The 21,093-nt window shown below is 49.9% G+C and overlaps 1 protein-coding gene across 5 annotated transcripts in view; it reads right to left on the bottom strand.

Annotated features, from left to right (window-relative positions):
• Window positions 1–21,093, bottom strand: part of NECTIN1 (nectin cell adhesion molecule 1) — a 386,901-nt gene that overhangs the window by 108,445 nt on the left and 257,363 nt on the right. Inside the window, exon 6 of one of the 5 annotated variants that reach the window (XM_060251180.1) lies at window positions 8,785–9,835. The exons of the other annotated variants lie outside the window; for them this stretch is intronic. Coding sequence (XP_060107163.1) covers window positions 9,294–9,835 — 542 coding nt within the window. The 3' untranslated portion in view covers window positions 8,785–9,293. Of the gene's footprint in view, window positions 1–8,784; window positions 9,836–21,093 lie in introns of those variants that run through there. 5 annotated transcript variants of the gene reach the window in all.

Below are 21,093 nucleotides of genomic sequence, written 5' to 3' on the forward strand. Positions count from 1 at the left end.
GTTACCTCTGTCGGGTTTCTGAAGGAACGCGAAGCCCTGCTAAACTGTTTTGATCAGAATATATAGCAGGGGGTGCACGCACAGCACGGCAACAGCGCTTTTATTGTAGCACCCTCAACGCTTTGGAAAAAAAAAGCAGCAGCACATCTATAGCCAGTTAGAAACGATGGACTGCAAGCCTACGGCTACCCCATCTAAAGCAGGATCTGGCCTTCTAACATGTACAAGAAGCTGGCCAGTCGTTAGATGTAATGAGAAAGTAGAAGCTTTGATGATGGGGTTTGCTATAACTCCATTTGGGAAAGAGGTGGGCGGGGTTGGTTGACCACTGCCTGCCCCGGGGCTTTTTTTTTGTAGCAGGAACTCCTTTGCCCATAGGCCACACCCCGATGTAGCCAATCCTCCAAGAGCTTATAGGGTTCTTAGCACAGGGCTTACTGTAAGCTCCAGGAGGACTGGCTACATCAGGGGGTGTGGCCTAATATGCAAAGGAGGCTCCTGCTAGAATTCTACCCCCGTAGCCAATCCTCCAAGAGCTTACAGGGCTCTTCGTACAGGGCCTACTGTAAGCTCCAGAAGGACTGGCTACATCAGGGGGTGTGGCCTAATATGCAAAGGAGGCTCCTGCTAGAATTCTACCCCTGTAGCCAATCCTCCAAGAGCTTATAGGGTTTTTAGCACAGGGCCTACTGTAAGCTCCAGGAGGACTGGCTACATCAGGGAGGTGCGGCCAATACGCAAAGGAGTTCCTGCTACAAAAAAAGCCCTGCTCTGTCATTTCCCATAAACTGAGTTGCTGATGAAAGACCTAAATCCAAACCCCTCTTCTCTCGTCAATTAAGCTGGGTGGTCCTGAAGTTGTGAGGCCATTTCGGAATCAATCGAACTACGCGATTTGGGGACGCAGGATGAGGCTTCTAGTTTAGGATGAATCTACACCAGAGTGGAATCTGTTTTGAACTAGTTTCCGATTCTCCCAAAGAATCCCGGGAAGTATATCTTGGAGAGGGTGCTGAGCATTCAGGTCGGAGGTCCCAGTGCCCTACTCCACCCCTATGTTCCAGAATTACAGTTTTCGAGGGAGCAAGGACAACCGCTCAACCTGTTGAACTCTGTACTGCCAATACCATCCATCTCTCTTTGTATGTAGGGTGCTCTACCTATAAAATGGGCTGTTCTAGAATCTTAAGAGTGCCTTCAGAGCTGTGCTTTCAGTTCCATGTATTCTTAACACAAATGGTTTTGTGTGTGTTGTTAGCCCTGGGACCTGGACAACCCAGAACATGGCGGCGGGTGGGGTGGGATTGAGAGTCTAAAATGGGACTAGAGTCTGGGAGCAGAAGTTGGGTCAGCCCAACAGGTAACTGTGAAAAGAAGACCGCAGATTTATACCCCGCCCTTCTCTGAATCAGAGTCTCAGCGCGGTTTACAATCTCCTTTACCTCCTTGCCCCCCAACAGACACCCTGTTTGGTAGGTGGGGCTGAGAGAGCTCTCCCAGAAGCTGCCCTTTCAAGGATAACTCCTACGAGAGCTATGGCTGATCCAAGGCATTCCAGCAGCTGCAAGTTGCCTTTTATCGTAGTTCCATTGAGAGCATTTTAATCTTATTGCCTCTGCGCATGGTTTGGGAGCTGCACGGAAGCAGAGAGAAGGGTGCTCCAAAGAGTGACGAGAAGAGCACAAAAGATTTGTGGATGTTCTCTCCCCTCATTGGTGGATCTGTATAATATGGCATGTAAAAGGAAGATACAAATGATCCTAAGGGACCATACACATCTGGGCCATTTGCTTTTTGAGATCTTACCGTCAGGTAGACGATATAGAGTGTTGAAGGCTAGGACAAACAGATTTAAGGACAGTTTCTATCCAAGTGCTGTGGTTAGGTTAAATGCAGGGTTATGAAGGATTATCTGTTTTAGATGTATTTAATGGTTTAAATGGTTTTAATGGTTTTATGAATGTTTAATGGTTTTATGAATGTTTATTTAATGGTTTAAATGGTTTAAATGGTTTTATGAATGTTTATCCGTTTTAGATGTATTTAAATGGTTTTAATGGTTTAAATGGTTTAATGGTTTCAGATGTATTTAAATGGTTTATGAATATGTGTGTTTGATGTGTTGGTATGTTTGTGGAAGAGCACCTCATTTCGTTGCTCTCTTTTTGTTGAGAACAATGACAATAAATTCATCTATCTATCTGGAGGAGTGGGGAATCAAACCCGGTTCTCCCAGCTAAGAATCCGTGCACTTAACCACTGCACCAAACTGGTAGAGGCAAGATACAGAGGAGAGACTCAATGCAGAGGGGAAATGAAGGCATCTAGAGGATGCTCAGAGAGTCTTACAGAGCAGGCCACAGGGGTTCAGCACCCTGTTCAATCCTCCCTGTGGGTCGCTAAGTCTACCCTATCACCTTTTCCATTCGAAAAATAAGCTGTTGAGTTCTTGCCGAATTTTCGGCGCATGTATAATAGGAGGAAGAAGATGAGGCTCTCGCTCAACCCTGGCGGGAATGTTGAAAGCAGGCCAACAAATTTTCCAACCACAGGAGAGAAATTTCTTGGCCAGGCTTTGGGCACTTGGAGTCAAACGATGCGGGGGTAAGCTCATGTTAAAGGTCCGTAGGAATTTCATGGGAAGGAGGTTAAAAAAAATAAATAAATAGGCGACATTTCTCGGCAGGGTTCTTCTGTATGTTCTGCAAAACCAGGGGCGGAATTCTAAAAGGAGCTAATTTGCATATTAGGCCACACACCCCTGAGATAGCCAATCCTCTTGGAGCTTACAGAAGGCCCTATAAGAACAGCCCTGCATGTTCTTGGAGGATTGGCTACCTCAGGGGCGTATGGCCTGATATGCAAATGAGCTCCTGCTAGAATTCCACCCCTGCGCAAAACTATCACGTCACCCTGCAGCTTTGGGGCACCGCACTCCAGGAATTCCAGGGGCTGATCTAAAAACCACGACGACAACAGGGGATGCGTCTGTTGTAGCTGAGCTGTTTGCAGACAAAAAAGCTTTGATCCATATTTATTTCTCTTTCTTTTTTTTTTTTTTGCAGACATCTTATTTCACGCTATAGATTAACTGCCAATCGTTTAGCCTCGCTAATTAGGGTCCCGCGAGGGTCTCGCATCCCATTCTGGGCCGCTTGGGACGTAATGGATTTCCTGCGCGGATTAGGAATGCTGCACAAGGCGCAACTCCTCCACCTCTGCATGCAGGGGGCTGGATCCTGAATGCACACGTGTCTCCCTTAGCTCTTGCCAGAGCACAGGCAGGCAGCTCCAATTGGTTCAGCCTTAATGCTATTTCCTGCCTGGAATGGACAATTGTCCAAACCTGGGGGCCAGACAGAAGAAATGGTGGGAGATGGGGGTCAGAAGCAAGATCTGCTTCAGCAATGGGCTTACAAGCATGGGCGGAATTCCAGCAGGAGCTCCTTTGCATATTAGGCCACACCCCCCTGATGTAGCCAATCCTCCAAGAGCTTACAAAAAAGAGCCTTGTCAGCTCTTGGAGGATTGGCTACATCAAGGGTGTGTGGCCTAATTTGCAAAGGAGCTCCTGCTGGAATTCCACTCCTGCTTACAAATATAGGAGGAATCTCTCGGTTGCAAAGACTACCTTTCAGTTGTGGAAAGGGCCGTCAAGTCACAGCTGACTTATGGAAACCCGAGAGGGTTTTCAAGGCAAGAGAGGAACAGAGGTAGTTTGCCATAGCCTGCTTCTGCATAGCAACCCTGGACTTCCTTGGTGGTTTCTCAACCCAATATCAAATCTGGGCTCACACTGCTAAGCTGCTAAGCTTCTGAGATCTGACAGTCAGGCAAAAACGTGTGGACACTCAATGAAATTGCTGTGCAGTCAGGTTAGAACAGAAGTCCTCTTTCACCCAAAGGGTGATTAACACATAGAATTCACTGCCACGGGAAGTGGTGGCGGCTACAAGCATAGCCAGCTTCAAGAGGGGATTGGATCAACATCTGGAGCAGAGGTCCATCAGTGGCTATTAGCCACAGAGTACTTATGGAACTCTCTGTCTAGGGCAGTGATGCTCTGTCTTCTTGGTGCTTGGAGGGGGGCAACAGTGCAAAATGTAAAGGTAAAGGTAGTCCCCTGTGCAAGCACCAGTCGTTTCCAACTCTGGGGTGACGTTGCTTTTACAACGTTTTCACGGCAGACTTTTTATGGGGTGGTTTGCCATTGCCTTCCCCAGTCATCTACACTTTCCCCCCAGCAAGCTGGGGACTCCTTTTACCGACCTCGGAAGGATGGAAGGCTGAGTCAACCTGGAGCCAGCTACCTGAACCAGCTTCCGCTGGGATTGAACTCAGGTCATGAGCAGAGGGCTCCAACTGCAGTACTACTGCTTTACCACTCTGTGCCACGGGGAGGGCTTCTAGTGTCCTGGCCTCACTGGTGGACCTCCTGATGGCACCTGGTCTTTTTTTAGCCACTGTGTGACACAGAGTATTGGACTGGATGGGCCACTGGCCTGATCCAACATGGCTTCTCTTTATGTTCTTAAGAAATGAAAAGAGGCGGAGAATTTTAGCAGGTCCTACTTTTCCGCTAGACTGTGCCCCTCCATATGTGGGGTTCTGAAGTTTCCCTTCCCCTTCATCAGGGTTTGGTTTTTATTTTCCATGTTTTACACTTTCCACTGCAGGGTTTCCCAAGTGTCGCTTGCTTGTGCCTAGTCCTCTCTGTACATTCTTTATGGCCACGGATTGGGTAGACAACCTAGTGCAGAATCTGCCCCCTGGTTGGTGCTGGAATCCAGGGGACGTCAGTGACAGAAGCCAAGTTTCCGGCTCTCATGACCGCTGGCCAAGAGGTCTCCCTGCCTATCTCTCCTTGCATTTTACACCCTTCCTTGCAAAACAGATACATATCCCTGCCTCTCAAGAAGCGGAATAAAATGACACAGCATTTTGATGCAAACAAAAGGGGCAGAATTTTGCAAGTGCAGAATTTTGGAACGCATCCCCCTTGGAATATAAAATCCCTCTTTCTAGCTCTCTATTTCTGTCAGATGTGCTTTAGCCAATGGGTCTCCTCTCCACTGTGCTGCCCTGGAAAGCGTCACACATGCTAGAGGCCTCTGTGCGTGCAGTTCCAACCGGCTTCAGAGGGAATCATGATCCAAACTGTGAGTTGTTGCTAATTTGTGGCTGCATTATTGTATGGGCTGTACCTCCCAGCTTCTGTGTTTCCCTGGCTATCTCAGAGATCTCTTTAGGGAGTCCTTAGAGAGTTAGTGGTCCATCGCATGGGTACAGTTTGGAATGTCAGAAGCTACTTTACATAGAATCCATTGGTCCATTTAGCGCAATACTAGTCCTGTTCACAAGTTACAGTGAACGCTCATATCATGCAATTGATTTTTCTTTATGCATGCATCGAGTAATTCTCATGTTACATTTGCTGCACATACATGAGATTGGAACTGCTCTTTTATATAGTAACTGGTCCCTGGTTTCTTTTCTCAAGTGAATGTGCATTGTCTCTTTCTTACAAACAGGCTTACAGATGCACAGGTAGGTTGCATGTGTGATGACTGCAGCAGGGCCATTGTCTACTCTGGGGGCAGGGCCTTGCTACTGAATACACTTTGCATAGGAGATGCTGTGATTTGAACCCGGTACCTTGCAGATGCACGGTGTGCGCTTGAATCTTGAACTATGGCCTGTCCCCCAACCAAATAAATTATGCTACTTCCCCCACAGCTGGGTTCAAACTGGTGAACACTACACTAGACAGCAAGAAACAGCCAGCCAGGGATCTCTTTCTCTTAGTACAGGGGTGTCAAACGTGCAGCCCGGGGGCCAAATCAGGCCCCCGAAGACTCCTATCAGGCCTCCGAGCAACAGGCTGTCACCTGCTTCCTATATCTTGCTTCCTTCTGCATCACAGCTTGCTTTGCCAGGCTTGCTCATTCGCACAGGAGCTACAGAGCAAAGCCTTTATTTTCTCCATTGGCTGAGGCTCCTCCCTTGGGGAGGAAGTGGAGGAGGGATAGCTTGCTTTGCCAGGCTCTCTCAATCACACAGCAGAGTTACTGAGCCAAGCCCCTCCTCCTTCTATTGGCTCCCCCTCCTGGTCCCCTGGGGAAAGAAGGAACGACCAGAGCTTCTTTTGCTCAGTTCCCTGGGTCCCATGGGAGAAATACAAAGAAAGCACCTTTTAGACCAATGAATGCTAATGTTTTAAGCATGTTTTAAGTTGTTTTTTTTTAAAATTGTGTGTTTGTCTGTGTCATTTATAAAGTTTATATCTCAGCTACCTAACCTTAAATAGGAACACACACGGTCTGGCCCGGCCCGACAAGGTCTCATTTATGTCCGTTCCGGCCCTCATAATAAATGAGTTTGACACCCCTGCCCTAGGGTCTTGAGTGTGAACATATGAAACTGCTTTATGCTGAATCAGAACCATGGTCTGTCAAAGTCAGTATCATCTATTCAGACAAACAGCAGTTTTTCAGGGTCTCAGGTAGAGACCTTTCACATCACCTCCTGCCAGGCCCTTTTAACTGGAGATGCCGGGAATTGAACCTGAGACCTTTTGCACACAAAGCATGCACAGACTCTTCCACTGAGCCACGGCCCCTCCCCTGCGTAAGAAGCCTTGCTTGTTTTTAAACTCTGCACTGTGATTTCACCCAAGGAACCTGGACAAGTCATGGTTGTGCACTGAATTTGAGGAGAAGCTTCTCAAGGCCGCACAGCAGATGTGGACTTCTACCAAGAAAACATACGTTTGCTTTGGCTTCAAGACAGACCCCTGGAGTTTGCTTCCAGACACAAAAGAGAAGGGGGTCCTACAAGGAGCTGTTGGAATGCATTGGAGAAAGTGCAGAAAAGGGCAACTAGAATAATTAAAGGGTTGGAACACTTTCCCTATGAAGAAAAGTTAAAACGTTCATGGGTCTTTAGCTTGGAGAAATGTCAACTGAGGGGTGACATGAGAGAGGTTTACAAGATTATGCATGGGATAGAGAAGGTAGAGAAAGAAGTCCCTTTCTCCCTTTCTCACAATATGAAACTCGTGAACATTCGTATTGTTGGGACTCTCTGTCTGGGGCAAGTGAAGTTCTGTATTCTTGGTGCTTGGGAGGGGCCACAATGGGAGAGCTTCTAGTGTCCTGGCCCCACTGATGGACCTGCTGATGGCACCTGGGTTTTTTGGCCACTGTGTGACACAGAGTGTTGGACTCGATGGGCCATTGGCCTGATCCAACATGGCTTCTCTTATGTTCTTATGAATGGGGCCAAAATGGGACGAGTGAGAAGGATACTGGACCCAGAAGCACCAGTCTCTGGTGGAGGAAAACTACTGCTGTGCTTCTCTGGGGACACCTAAACATCTAGGGTCTTGCTGACACATACCTGCCCATTGCTTGACTTTGCCTGCACCGGTGTGAACTGACTCCACTGCAAAGCATGCTTCTGAAGGGCAACGGTGGATTGGGACCTGACCGTTGGTTTCTTTGGTGCGTCTAGCCCAGGGATGGCCAAAGTGTGGCTTGGGAGCCACATGTGGCTCTTTCACACATACTGTGTAGCTCTTGAAGCCTCCATTGCCCCAGCGGCCAGCTTGGAGAAGGGATTTGTCTCTTTAAAATCACTTCTCCAAGCCAAGCCGGATGGCAGCTTGGAGAATGCAATTAAAGTTAAAGTTGCTTTCTTCCCACCTCGCCCTCCCCCCATCTCCTTCCTGCGTGCAAATTTCAAACATCTGAGGTTCATGTCTTGCGGCTCTCAGACATCTGACATTCGTGTCTTGCAGCTCTCAGACATCTGACATTCGTGTCTTGCGGCTCTCAGGCATCTTAACATTTGTTCTACGTGGCTCTTACGTTAAGCAAGTTTGGCCACCCCTGGGCTAGCCCATCTTCTGTACTTGGCGGTGCCCCTGTGGGAGGCCAGGCAGGGTTTCTCCCATCCCCCTCAATGGTTTGTTGGGAGGCGATGCTAGGGGCTGGGACAAGGACTTCCTGCATGATTAGCATCTACCCTGCCATGCAGCTGAGCCCCTCGCCCCGTCCCTTCAGCCTTCAAGTAACAATGTGTGTGTGCAAAAGTGAATCACCCCGGGCACCATCCAGATCTGTGGAAATCTAACTAGAGGCCGCTGGAGGGGAGGGCAGGAGTGTATGAAACGGGGCCAGGGGCTCGCAACCCTAAATGTCTTCGGGCCGGGGACATCTCTTGCAGACCTCTGGCCCTGCGGGAAAGAAGCATAGCCTTGCTTGTTTCTCTATGAAGGGGGGAAAGCAAGCGTCAAAAGGGGCGTAAAGGAATCCCAGACATACCGGTAACATCAGCAGGCATGCTCATCGTAGTGGGCTTGCCCCCTCCCGTTTTAAAATATTTGAATGAATTTCTTTTTTTATATTAAAAAAACCCCCACCATAAAACCACAGGAAGAAAACTGCTACATTTGCCTTCCCTGGGTGTCATGCGCTTTCCCTCGGAGGAGGAAGTCCTTTGTTATGCTTTTTCTTTTTTAAAAAAACACCCCACAGGCAAGGGGATATTTGCTTTCCCCCCTGGCTGCAGGTGCATTGTGGGAAATGGCAAGAGAGGCTCAAAGGATGCTTATAGCTACAGGTATGGAGCATGGCTGGGAGGGGGGGGGCAGGCGGTCCTTTGGCTCCTCCCTCCGTGCTTTTGTGCTTTCTGTCTCCAAAATTCATTGGAAATGCCTTTGGCTCTCCCCTCTCCCCTGCACAACTCTTAAGACGACATATAAAATCCAGTGTTTTTTTTTAAGGGGAGGGGGTAGGCAAAGAGAGGGGAAACCCAAAGGTCGACACAGAGACACCTTAAGACACAAACAGAAGGTGGGGAGGGGGGGTATTTTTTACAAGGAGGGCAGTAGTCATTAAAGCAAAGAGTATTAACATCAAAGCCACTGATCAATACAAACGACACTTTAGGGGACAAAAATCCCTCAGACAACTTAAGAGGAGGGGGGGGGGGAAACCCAGAACCCTTCCCCCTCCCCACAAAAAAAAAATAATCCATAAGCAAAGCAACCAGCCCCTCTCACCTTGCCTGTTGCCGGTTGCCTCTGACCAGCGGCAGTTCATTTTTGAAAACAGTCTCTGTCACACTTGCCCCCCCCCCCACCGGGTGTTTGTGCGCGTGCATGGCTTGGGTTGTGTGTGTGAAAACATGCAGGGCTGTGAGTGGTAGCCCTGTACCTCGGAGGCAACACGCGGCAGGTGAGAGGGGGGCAAAAAAAACAACAACCCACCAACGGGGTGAGTGGGAACAAGCTACACATACCACTCTTTTTTGGAAATAAAAGATCCGTCGTTCTGAGAGACCATGTTCTCGGCTATGTCCAGTTGCTCGGGGTCATACTGGAAACCAAGTGTCCTTTCGTCGTAAGCCTCGGGGTGGGCCTCGCCCTCATCCACCGTGAAGTAAGGCCTCTTGGAGTCATCGTCGTACTTGCTAGGGCCGACCCCTAGCTTCCGGTCACCTCCGGCGCCGTCTTCTTCTTCGTCCTCATAGCTGTTGCCCCCCAGCGGGCCTGCCTTCTTCTCGTCGTCTGAGTCATCGGGATACTGGAGGTTCTGCGCCATGGGAGGGTGATGCTGGGGGATGCCCGCTTTGCTGTATCCGTTGCCGTAGACATGCTTCTTGGTGCTGTAGTCGCCCTTGAAGGTGTGACGCCGGTGCCGAAGCACCACAAAGATCACCACGGCAACCACCACGACCAACGAGACTCCGCCCACCACGCCCCCAATCACGGCTGTGGGGATGTTCGACTGCGCCACAGATGTGCCAGGTGGAGACGGGGTGTAGGGGAATTCTGGGTAGGAAAAGACAGATGGAAGGGGGAACAAGCATCAATCTGTGAGGAACTGCGACATCATGCTTTAAAAATTAAAAAAAAAAATTGGGGGAGATGAGGAGAAGGAAAAAGGGAGGGAAAAGTCAGGGGAGGGAAGGAAAAGTGCCTATCTATGGAATGGGATAGTGCTTGGCTATATGCATCGGACATGCCTCACCCTCTCTTTTCCTAGAGCGCTGTTAACTCCTAATCAGCACAAGCAGCCAGCGTCATGCATAAGCCCAAATGCACCAGAACATCCCATTTCTACACTCCTGACCGCACCGCATGCCTGCCAAAAGCATGCACTCCTTTGAGACGTCTCCAAATCCCGAGGCCTAATGCTGGAACAAATGTTCTCCCCCCCCTCCCCGCCACCAAATTCTCAGAAATTCCCTGCCCAAACCTTGATCCCAGATTTTCTCCAAACATCCTCAAATGCTTGCCCAAACCAGCAACATTTGATTTCCAAATCTGATACCGTACAGTATTTCGCACTGAGGTGGCATTTGGTACTGCAAAATTTAGCTCTGACATTCACAAAAGTCACTGCATCGTCGTGCCTAAGGTACTGAAGCTGTGAGGTGAAATTTTGCAAGCGATAAGCTCGTTCCCATTTCTGGATTGGAAATTTCGCCGACAGGTGCCGGGCGAAACTGGGGACTTGGATGAACGCGGATTCGAATTGGCAAATGTGGGTTTTGCCCCTTTTGGAGCCTAAATTTGAATCTTTTCTGGAATCTACGCGTTGTCTGGTAGCAATCTGTGGGGGACTGCACCCCGTTCCCAGGGCTATCTAATGCAAGGGTGGCCAACGGTAGCTCTCCAGATGTTTTTTTGCCTACAACTCTCATCAGCCCCAGCCATTGGCCATGCTGGCTGGGGCTGATGGGAGTTGTAGGCAAAAAAACAGCTGGAGAGCTACCGTTGGCCACCCCTGATCTAATGGGTGGTAAAACTGTGATTTCCCTTCCACATCAAAATTCCACATTGGGTTGAAATTAAATCTAGAAGAGTTTCCAGCTCAACATTAGGAAGAACTTCCTGACCATTAGAGCAGTTTCTCAGTGAAATGGACTTCCCTGGGGGATGGTGGGCTCTCCTTCCTTGGAGGTTTTTAAGCAGAGGCTAGATGACCATCTGACAGCAATGAAGTTCCTGTGAATTTAGGGGGAGGTGTTTGTGAGTTTAGAGCAGTTCCTCAGTGGAACAGGCTTCCTTGGGAGGTGGTGGGCTCTCCTTCCTTGGAGGTTTTTAAGCAGAGGCTAGAGGGCCATCTGACAGCAATGAAGTTCCTGTGAATTTAGGGGGAGGTGTTTGTGAGTTTAGAGCAGTTCCTCAGTGGAACAGGCTTCCTCGGGAGGTGGTGGGCTCTCCTTCCTTGGAGGTTTTTAAACAGAGGCTAGAGGGCCATCTGATAGCAATGCGGATCCTGTGAATTTAGAGGGAGGTGTTTGTGAGTTTCCTGCATTGTGCAGGGGTTGGACTAGATGACCCTGGAGGTCCCTTCCAACTCTACGATTCTATGATACAATGGGTTGAAATTAAATCAGAAGAGCTTCTGGATCAACATTAGGAAGAACTTCCTGACTGTTAGAGCAGTTCCTCAGTGGAACAGGCTTCCTCGGGAGGTGGTGGGCTCTCCTTCCTTGAGAGGTTTTTAAACAGAGGCTAGATGGCCCTTTGACAGCAATGAGGATCCTGTGAATTTAAGGGGAGGGGTTTGTGAATTGCCTGCATTGTACAGGTTGGACTCGAATGACCCTGGAGGTCCCTTCCAACTCTATGATTCTATCACCTGGGTAACATCCACTTTTCTAGGGCTGATCCAAATGGATGCCTGATCATTCTGACTTCTTGAGGAAAAGGCGCATGGGGGGGGGGAAGAGGAGATCATGTGCCTGGGCATCACAGCGGCATGTCCAACGGAGAGCAGAGGCCAGGCCGTTGTGGCATCCCTGACCATTGCCATTCCTGGAAAGTGTGAATCGTGCCAGCGAAATTTCAGAGGGTTCCGATGGGTATGAAAGAAAGCCATTCAATTAGCATTAAGGCAATCAAGGAACGTCTCCAAGACGCCTGCAATATTTAACAAGGCTAAATGCTTTGTACTTATTTATATTGCCTCTGCGCACAGAGGCTTCAATCACGGTTCTCGTGGCGGCTGAGGAAACCCGTCCTCCCCGAACCTGTCTAAGCTTTGCTTAAAGACGTGTCAGTTGGCTCCCGTTCCTGCATCTTGTGGCGGGGAGTCCCGTGAACGAGTTACCGGCTGGATAAAGAAGACTTTCCTCGTGTCAGGTCGGAATCTGCCGGCAACCAATTTCGTTGGCCAAACCCTTGCTCTGGCACGTGGAAAGGAGGAGACGGGGAAGGACGGTGGCTCAGTAGTAGAGCATCTGCTTGGGAAGCAGAAGGTCCCAGGTTCAATCCCTGGCATCTCCAAAAAAGGGTCCAGGCAAATAGGTGTGAAAAACCTCCGCTTGACACCCTGGAGAGCCGCTGCCAGTCTGAGTAGACAATGCTGACTTTGATGGACCCAGGGTCTGATTCAGTAGAAGGCAGCTTTATATATGCTCACATATGTTCATATATTCTAGGGGAGGGACGGTGGCTCAGTGGTAGAGCATCTGCTTGGCAAGCAGAAGGTCCCAAGTTCAATCCCTGGCATCTCCAACTAAAAGGGTCCAGACAAATAGGTGTGAAAAACCTCCGCTTGAGACCCTGGAGAGCCGCTGCCAGTCTGAGATGACAATGCTGACTTTGATGGACCAAAGGTCTGATTCAGTATAAGGCAGCTTCATATGTTCATATGAGTTCCTGCTACAAACCGTCGGCTCGTTCCCAGCAATGGGCATTATTTTAGAAACCTCCATCCTGTCTCCTCGTGTCTATTTTATATTGAAGCACCATATTCTCTCATCCGTCCCCCTCTCCACACAGAGGTCAGATAAAGTATTAGCTTTCCTTCCACCGAATGGAAAAACGAGCCCCCCCCCCACCACCTGAAACAAGAGTGGGAAGATGGACCAAGGTCACCCAAGGAGTTGGGACGAGGACGAAAGGACCTGGCACCGGGCCAAAGGTATCATCATTACGGTAAATTTACCCCCAAGCAAACAGCGGGAGAGAAAGAGAAAACAGAAGAGAAGGAGAAAATGGAGACGGAGAGAGAGTCGAGGAAAGCGTCCTCTCTTCTTTGGCCTGAGCGCACTCCAAGGTCCATCATTAGCAAAGTCCCCCCCCCCCACCCTAAACAAATGCGTTAGTTCTCTGAAGTCTCTCCCCAGCCCTCAACTGGTATCGATGCCATCAGAACACTCAGTGCTTTGGGATCAGCCGCCTCTTCTCCCCATCATGCAACTCAAGGCCAAAACAAAAATATAAATAAAGACACCAAGGATCAGTCCTTCCTGGAAGCCGGTTACAGTTTCTGTCCTGGAAATCTTATCCCACCTGTGTTGCCTGCCGAGATGCAGTTGTGGGGGGGGGGGGGGAGGGGTGGAAAGAACATTCTGCATGTGCTCAAAGACACTCTGTTCTGATAGGGTATAACGGAGAACTGATCTGAGGGTATCTGGGGCTCTGGGAGGGCTGTTTTTTGAAGAAGGTGAAGAAGATGATATTGGATTTATATCCTGCCCTCCACTCCGAAGAGTCTCAGAGCGGCTCACAATCTTCTTTCCCTTCCTCCCCCACAACAGACACCCTGTGAGGTAGATGAAGATATTGGATTTATATCCCGCCTTCCACTCCGAAGAGTCTCAGAGTGGCTCACAATCTCCTTTCCCTTCCTCCCCCACAACAGACACCCTGTGAGGTAGATGAAGATATTGGATTTATATCCCGCCCTCCACTCTGAAGAGTCTCAGAGCGGCTCATGATCTCCTTTCCCTTCCTCCCCCACAACAGACACCCTCTGAGGTAGATGAAGATATTGGATTTATATCCCGCCCTCCACTCCGAGGAGTCTCAGAGCGGCTCACAATCTCCTTTCCCTTCCTCCCCCACAACAAACACCCTGTGAGGTAGATGAAGATATTGGATTTATATCCCGCCCTCCACTCTGAAGAGTCTCAGAGCGGCTCACAATCTCCTTTATCTTCCTCCCCCACAACAGACACCCTGTGAGGTAAATGATGATATTGGATTTATATCCCGCCCTCCACTCCAAAGAGTCTCAGAGCGGCTCACAATCTCCTTTACCTTCCTCCCCCACAACAGACACCCTGTGAGGTAGATGAAGATATTGGATTTATATCCTGCCCTCCACCCCGAAGAGTCTCAGAGCGGCCTACAATCTCCTTTCCCTTCCTCCCTCACAACAGACACCCTGTGAGTTAGTTGGGTGGGGCTGAAAAGGGCTCTCACAGCAGCTGCCCTTTCAAGGACAACCTCTGCCAGAGCTATGGCTGACCCAAGGCCATTCCAGCAGGTGCAAGTGGAGGAGTGGGGAATCAAACCCGGTTCTCCCAGATAAGAGTCCGCACACTTCACCACTACACCAAACTGGCTTTTGTGGTAGAGGCACCCAATTTGCAGCATAGCATCCAACGCCTCTCCTCAAAGCAACCTTCAAATTTCAAAAGTATTGCACCAGGGTGTCCAATTCTATGAACCCCAAAAGAAGGCGCCCCATCCTTCATTCTTTCAATGGAGAGAAGGCATTTAAAAGGTGTGCGGTCCCTTTAAATGTGATGGCCGGAGCTCCCTTATGCTTGTCACAACCTTTGCCTCTGGGCTCCACCCCCAAAAGCCTCTGGGCTCCACCCCCAAAGTCCCCAGATATTTCTTGAATTGGACTTGGCAACCCTACTTAACAGCGATGACAAATTTTGGCCCTCCATCCAGGCTCATAACGGTTGGACTTCTAGAACAATCAGCAAAATAGACCAGGGGAATGCTCACAGTGTCGAGGAAACCGGGGATTGCAATTCCCCCACCTCGCCCCAACGCGTTACTGCAGATGACAAAGTGCTGAACTGGCTTTTGGACGCAGCTATTTTGAGGATGCCGCGTGGCAAAGGTCCTGCCAGGTGAAGGGATTCCTGTACCAACAGCGCAGAGCTATAGGACCTAGGATGTACTAAACTACAGTTTGCTGGCAGCCCGCAAAGGGTGGTTGTCTGTGCAAAACCAAGAGAAGTGTTACGTACTTGCTGACTCCCAATACATGATCAACGGCCTGTGTTGGGCTTTTAAGCTTACTGTTCCGTGGCTTAGGGGTAGAGCGCTTGCTTCCTAAGCAGAAGGTTCAAGGTTCAGCCTTGGGTGTCTCTCTTTAAAAGACCTCAGCTAGCAGGTACTGAGGAAAAACCCCTTCTCTGCTCAAGAGTCCCCTGTCAGTCAGAGCTAAGCTACAGGAAACCAGGGGAGGGATGGTGGCTCAGTGGCAGAGCATCTGCTTGGGAAGCAGAAGGTCCCAGGTTCAATCCCTGGCATCTCCAACTAAAAGGGTCCAGGCAAATAGGTGTGAAAAACCTCAACTTGAGACCCTGGAGAGCAGGGGAGGGACGGTGGCTCAGTGGCAGAACATCTGCTTGGGAAGCAGAAGGTCCCAGGTTCAATCCCCGGCATCTCCAACTCAAAAGGGTCCAGGCAAGTTGGCGTGAAAAACCTCCGCTTGAGATCCTGGAGAGCTGCTGCCAATCTGAGTAGACAAGGCGGACTTTGACGGACCCAGGGTCTGCTTCAGTAGAAGGCAGCTTCATATATGTTCATAGATAGCGATCCAGTTTGATAGAGGGTCTCGGGAAGCTGCTGCAACTCTGCGATGGAGCACTCACTGGGCACGCAAGAAGTCCAAAGCTCTCACACCAACTCCAGATGGCAAGCGAGAGGCTCTATCTCCCCCACCACCACCCCAGGCTCCAATCCGATTTGGCGCTACCAGGTTAGATGCCCCAAAGGTCTCTCGCAGTTTAATATTGGTCAGCTTCGTACACTTAAATTCCCCGGGCTTGCAGCAAAGCATAGGGGTCTGTTTGGATTTTGTACTCTCTTCTAGTTGGGCGAGGCTTCATGGATAAGAGCGGTCCCCATTTTGGTGGGTTGTGCAGACACCACCCCCTTGGATGCCAACCGCAATTCAGCAGCGAGATACTGCCTTGCCACACAATCCCCCGACACCAGCAGGTTGCCATGATATTTATTCAACTGATCGGTTTTTGTGCCACTCTTACCAGTAGGTCAGATGCTGCAGGGGTTTAAAAAAATACACACACACACACACACAAAGCCAAGCATGAGATGGCGACTCAGAGATGGCGACTCAGAGCTTCGGATGTGTTGCTGGCTTTTCTTTAACATGTTTTAATTGCTGCTTCTGTGTTCTAGATGTCTTTTGTAGGCTAGTCTGATCTCATCAGATCTCAGAAGCTTAGCAGGGATGGGGCTGTTTGTACTTGGATGGGAGGCCACCAAGGAAGTCTGGGCTGCTATGCAGAGATGGACAGTGGCCAACCACCTCTGAATGTCTCTTGGCTTGAAAACCCTACGGGGATGCCATAAGCCATTGGGACCACAGAGGAGGAAAAGCTACAGGGGAACCTTTTTTTTCTGCCAAGGGCCTTATGGATATTTATAACATCATTCGCGGGCCGTACAAAACTATCAGCTTAAAAAACAGTGCTCCGCCGAGGGAGAACGATTCAGGCCAGTAAAATTAATGCAAATAATTGTTTTTTCAATCTGAAGTCATGTGGGGAACCCCTAATCTGGTACACACACACACCCGGCCCGCCGCCCTAGGCAAATGCATAGGTCCAGGGCTTTTTTGTAGAAAAAGTCCAGCAGGAACTCAGTAGCATATTAGACCGCATCCCCTAATATTAGCATATTAGGCCACACACTCATTAGCATATTAGACCACACCTAACTGAACTGTGACAGTAACTTTTCCAGGCCTTGCAGCAATTCTGGCCGGCCGGCCAGGCCCCAGGGAGGCTGCCGCACAGTACATCTGGGCCCTGCGATCCCTGCCTGGCCCTGGGGAGGCTGCTGCACAACGCAGCTGGGCCCCACGATCTCGCTGGCCAGCCAGGCCCCAGAGAGGCTGCTGCATGACTCTGTTCGGCCCAGCAATCCCCGAGGGCCACACCAAGTGACCTCCTGGCCCTCCGGATGGAGGTTCCCCACCCGTGTTATAAGCCAACTGTGACTTAACAGCACTTTCCACCACCATGTGTCACAGCAGCCCGAGAAACCCAATTTAGCCTTGGCTCTTGAGAACATGGAAGCCAAGCAAGGTTGACCATGGTTAGTACCTGGATGGGAGACCACTAAGGAAGTCCAGGGTTGCTACGCAGAGGGAGGCAATGGCAAAGCCACCTCTCAACATCTCTTGCCTTGACACAGTGGGGGAGGGGGGTGTTACAGAAATACACGACCGACTCTCTGGGCGTTTTCGCACTTACCTTACGCCGGAGCGACGTCCCTCTTCACCGCGCAGCGTCTGCGCGGATTTCGCACTAATTGCTCCGCAGAACCCGGAAGAGCCGCAAAGTCCCGCGGCTTTTGCGTCACAAATGTAAACTGGTTTTTGGCGGATTCCTTTTGTGACGCAAAAGCCGCGGGATTTTGCGGCTCTTCCAGGTTCTGCGGAGCAATTAGTGCGAAATCCGCGCAGACGCTGCGCGGTGAAGAGGGACGTCGCTCCGGCGTAAGGTAAGTGCGAAAACGTTCTCTGTGTACCATAAATTCAATAGAAAAGTATTTAAATATCACAGAATCCCCAAATATAGCAACAAATACCGACATATATCAAAAAGTAAGCCATGTCTGTTGCTCCGAACAAGATAGCAGCTGCCACGAGCAACTGACACGGTTTACCTTTTGTATTCTTTCTATCATTATGTTCTATGCCAGGGGTGGCCAACGGTAGCTCTCCAGATGTTTTTTTTGCCTCCAACTCCCATCAGCTTCAGCCAGCATGGCCAATGGCTGGGGCTGATGGGAGTTGTAGGCAAAAAACATCTGGAGAGCTACGGTTGAAGTTCTATGCTGACATATGGTGATATTTGTTGTTCTATTTGGGGATTCTGTGTTATTTAAATACATTTCTATTGAATTTATGGTATTTCTGTAGCTTTTCTTCCTCTGTGGTCCCAATACTACTGCGTTGACACGGGGGAGGGAGGAGGGTATATTGATCTCATCAGATCTCAGAAGCTTAGCAGGGGCAGCTTCGGTCGGTACTTGAATGGGAGACCACGAAGGAGGTCCAGGGTCGCTACACAGGGGCAGGCAATGGCAAAGCCACCTCTGAATGTCTCTTGCCCTGAAAAGCCTACGGGGTCGCCATAAGTCACTTTACAGACCCGCACATGCATTTTCATTGCCTTTTAACTGTTGCAATGATGTGTAGGGTCTTTTAAACCAGCGGTCCCCAAACTTTTTGGCACCAGGGACCAGTTTTCTGGAAGACAATTTTTCCACAGACCAGGGGGTGGGGGGGATGGTTTGGGATGATACAATTGGGTACTTTATTTCTATCAATTTGGTGTGGCGGTGAAGTGTGCGGGCTCTTCCCTGGGAGAACCGGGTTTGATTCCCCACTCCTCCACTTGCAGCTGCTGGAATGGCCTTGGGTCAGCCATAGCTCTGGCAGAGGTTGTCCTTGAAAGGGCAGCTTCTGGAGAGAGCCCTCTCAGCCCACTTACCTCACAGGGTGTCTGTTGTGGGGGGGGGGGAGATAAAGGAGATTGTGAGCCGCTCTGAGATTTGGAGTGGAAGGCAAGATATATCCAACGTCATTATTATTATTACTACATTGTAATATATAATGAAATAATTATACAGCTCACGGCCTGGTTGATAACAGGCCAAGGATCAGGACCGGTCCACGGACCGAGGGTTGGAAACCCCTGCTTTAAAGGGGTGGTTTGAGTTTAATGGTTTTGTAATGATGTGATTTCATCATCCGTGTCTGAAGTTGTGAACCGCCTTGGTTATTTTCTGTGGGGCAGAAAATGGGGATACCAATTTTGCCAATAAAGAAATGCAACCGAAGCCTCTCCCTTCGACGCAAACGCTTGACTCCACAAGTTCCCGCTTCTTTAATGATCCTGATCCTGATCCTGACACGCGCTCATGTACATGTGAATCCTTCCCCACGTGGGAACAGCTTTGCTGGCTGTGTTTGCGTTGAGAACGGCAGCTGGTTTAACATTTAGCAAAGTACACAATCCGTCTGAACACGGGATAGCGGGGAAACCCGTCAGAAAACTGGGCAGGTCAACATGTTCTTGCTAGACCGGAGAGGAAGAGAAACATTGAGAGAAAGCAACGAGACAGAAAGGGAGGGAAGGCGAGAAGGAACCTTCTCGACACCCCCACTTGGTGGCGGTAGAGACCAGCGCTGTATCCCCGTCTCAGCAGGGAGGAGACCCAAGCCGTTTCGAGATTATCTGCAGCCACCGGGCCTCTGCAACGTCCTTTGCGAACGTGGCCCTGTTATCAGAGGCTTTTAAAGCCTGGTCTGTGTCTCAGGGGCAGGGAGCCCCTGCCCATGAGCAGAATCCCAAACTGTTGCCGTTCCCTTGGAAGATCATCAGGCTGCGTTCCGTCTCTCCCTCTATCCCATCTGATCTTGCACAGATGGCTTTATTTGTTTGTTAGATTTGATTTGATTTGTATCCCGCCCTCCCCGCCGAAGCAGGCTCAGGGCGGCTCACAGCGTAAAACCACGCAGAATTAAAACGATACTATAGTATAAAATAGTACATTCTATAAAATTATGTATTTGGAGATTAGAGCAACAGATCGTGGAGTGCTCCGATCGAGATATTAACTTGTTCGATTTTACAGTGTGACGGCATTCCATCTACGTTGTAGGCTCCGTGTCAATTAAAGGCCAGCTGGAAGAGGATAGTATTGCAGGCCCTGCAGAACTGACCAAGATTCCGCAACGCCCGCATTTCCTCTGGGAATTGGTTCCACCAGTGGGGGGCAGCGATTGAAAAGGCCCTTTTCCCAGTGACCTTCAGTTTGGCCTCCTTTGGCCCAGGGATTAGATTAGATATTGAGATATTGGATTTATATCCTGCCCTCCACTCCGAAGAGTCTCAGAGTGGCTCACAATCTCCTTTACCTTCCTCCCCCACAACAGACACCCTGTGAGGTGGGTGGGGCTGGAGAGGGCTCTCACAGCAGCTGCCCTTTCAAGGACAGAGTCTCAGAGTGGCTCACAATCTCCTTTATCTTCTTCCCCTTCAACAGACACCCTGTGAGGTGGGTGGGGCTGGAGAGGGCTCTCACAGCAGCTGCCCTTTCAAGAACAACCTCTGCCAGAGCTATGGCTGACCCAAGGCCATTCCAGCAGGTGCAAGTGGAGGAGTGGGGAATCAAACCCGGTTCTCCCAGATAAGAGTCCGCACACTTAAGCACTACACCAAACTGGCTCTCCTCACCAAACTGGCTCTCCAGTAGATTGCCAGTAGATTTTGTGAACCGGATCGAAGCATCCTCTGGGGAGTATATGGGACGAGACGGTCCCTAAGGTAGGCAGGTCCTCGGCCATATAGGGCTTTAAAGGTAATAACCAGCACCTTGTAACGAACTCAGAACACAATTGGCAGCCAGTGCAAGAGGGGGACTGGAGGGGGTGTGTGTTTCAGGACGCCAAATTCTTTGATCTCAGATTCGAAGAGGGTGGCTCATTCTCCCACAAACTGCAGGTCCCTCTTGGGAATCCCGACTCCCTGAAGCTTTGAAATTCGTCACTCCCTCCCCTCATAATGAGACACCCCTCCCAACAGATCCACTGAAAAAGACTCCTGGCTTAGGGTTTCCAGGCCATGCACCCTCTGAGCTGTGGAGTCTTGTGAGCAAAAATTCGACTTTGTGAGCTCCTGGCATTCAAGGTGTGAGCTACTGTATCCATCAGTTTGCTCTGGAGTCATTCTTCCTGAGCTAAGACAAAAATGAGGCTAAAAAAACTGTGAGCTACTTCCAGGGCTGCCAAGTCCCCTGCGGTATCCGGTTTTCATACGGCACCATAGAGTTTTCCTCCCAAATTGCTAGAGCATCCAGGAAAACCATAGAGTTTTCCAGGATGCTCCTAGAACGGCCAATGTGCGACATCGCCAGCATGATGACGTCACTTCCGAGTGATGTTATCATGCCGGCGACGTTGGGGTTGGATTCCGCCCCCCCCCCGCCCCCGCCGGCCCAATGTCAGCTGGTGGGTTGGGAACCTCCCGGGCAGGAGAACCACCACCTGGCACCGGAACTTGGCA

Source organism: Heteronotia binoei, chromosome 12 (assembly GCF_032191835.1).
Source record: "Heteronotia binoei isolate CCM8104 ecotype False Entrance Well chromosome 12, APGP_CSIRO_Hbin_v1, whole genome shotgun sequence".
Taxonomy (NCBI): domain Eukaryota; kingdom Metazoa; phylum Chordata; class Lepidosauria; order Squamata; family Gekkonidae; genus Heteronotia; species Heteronotia binoei.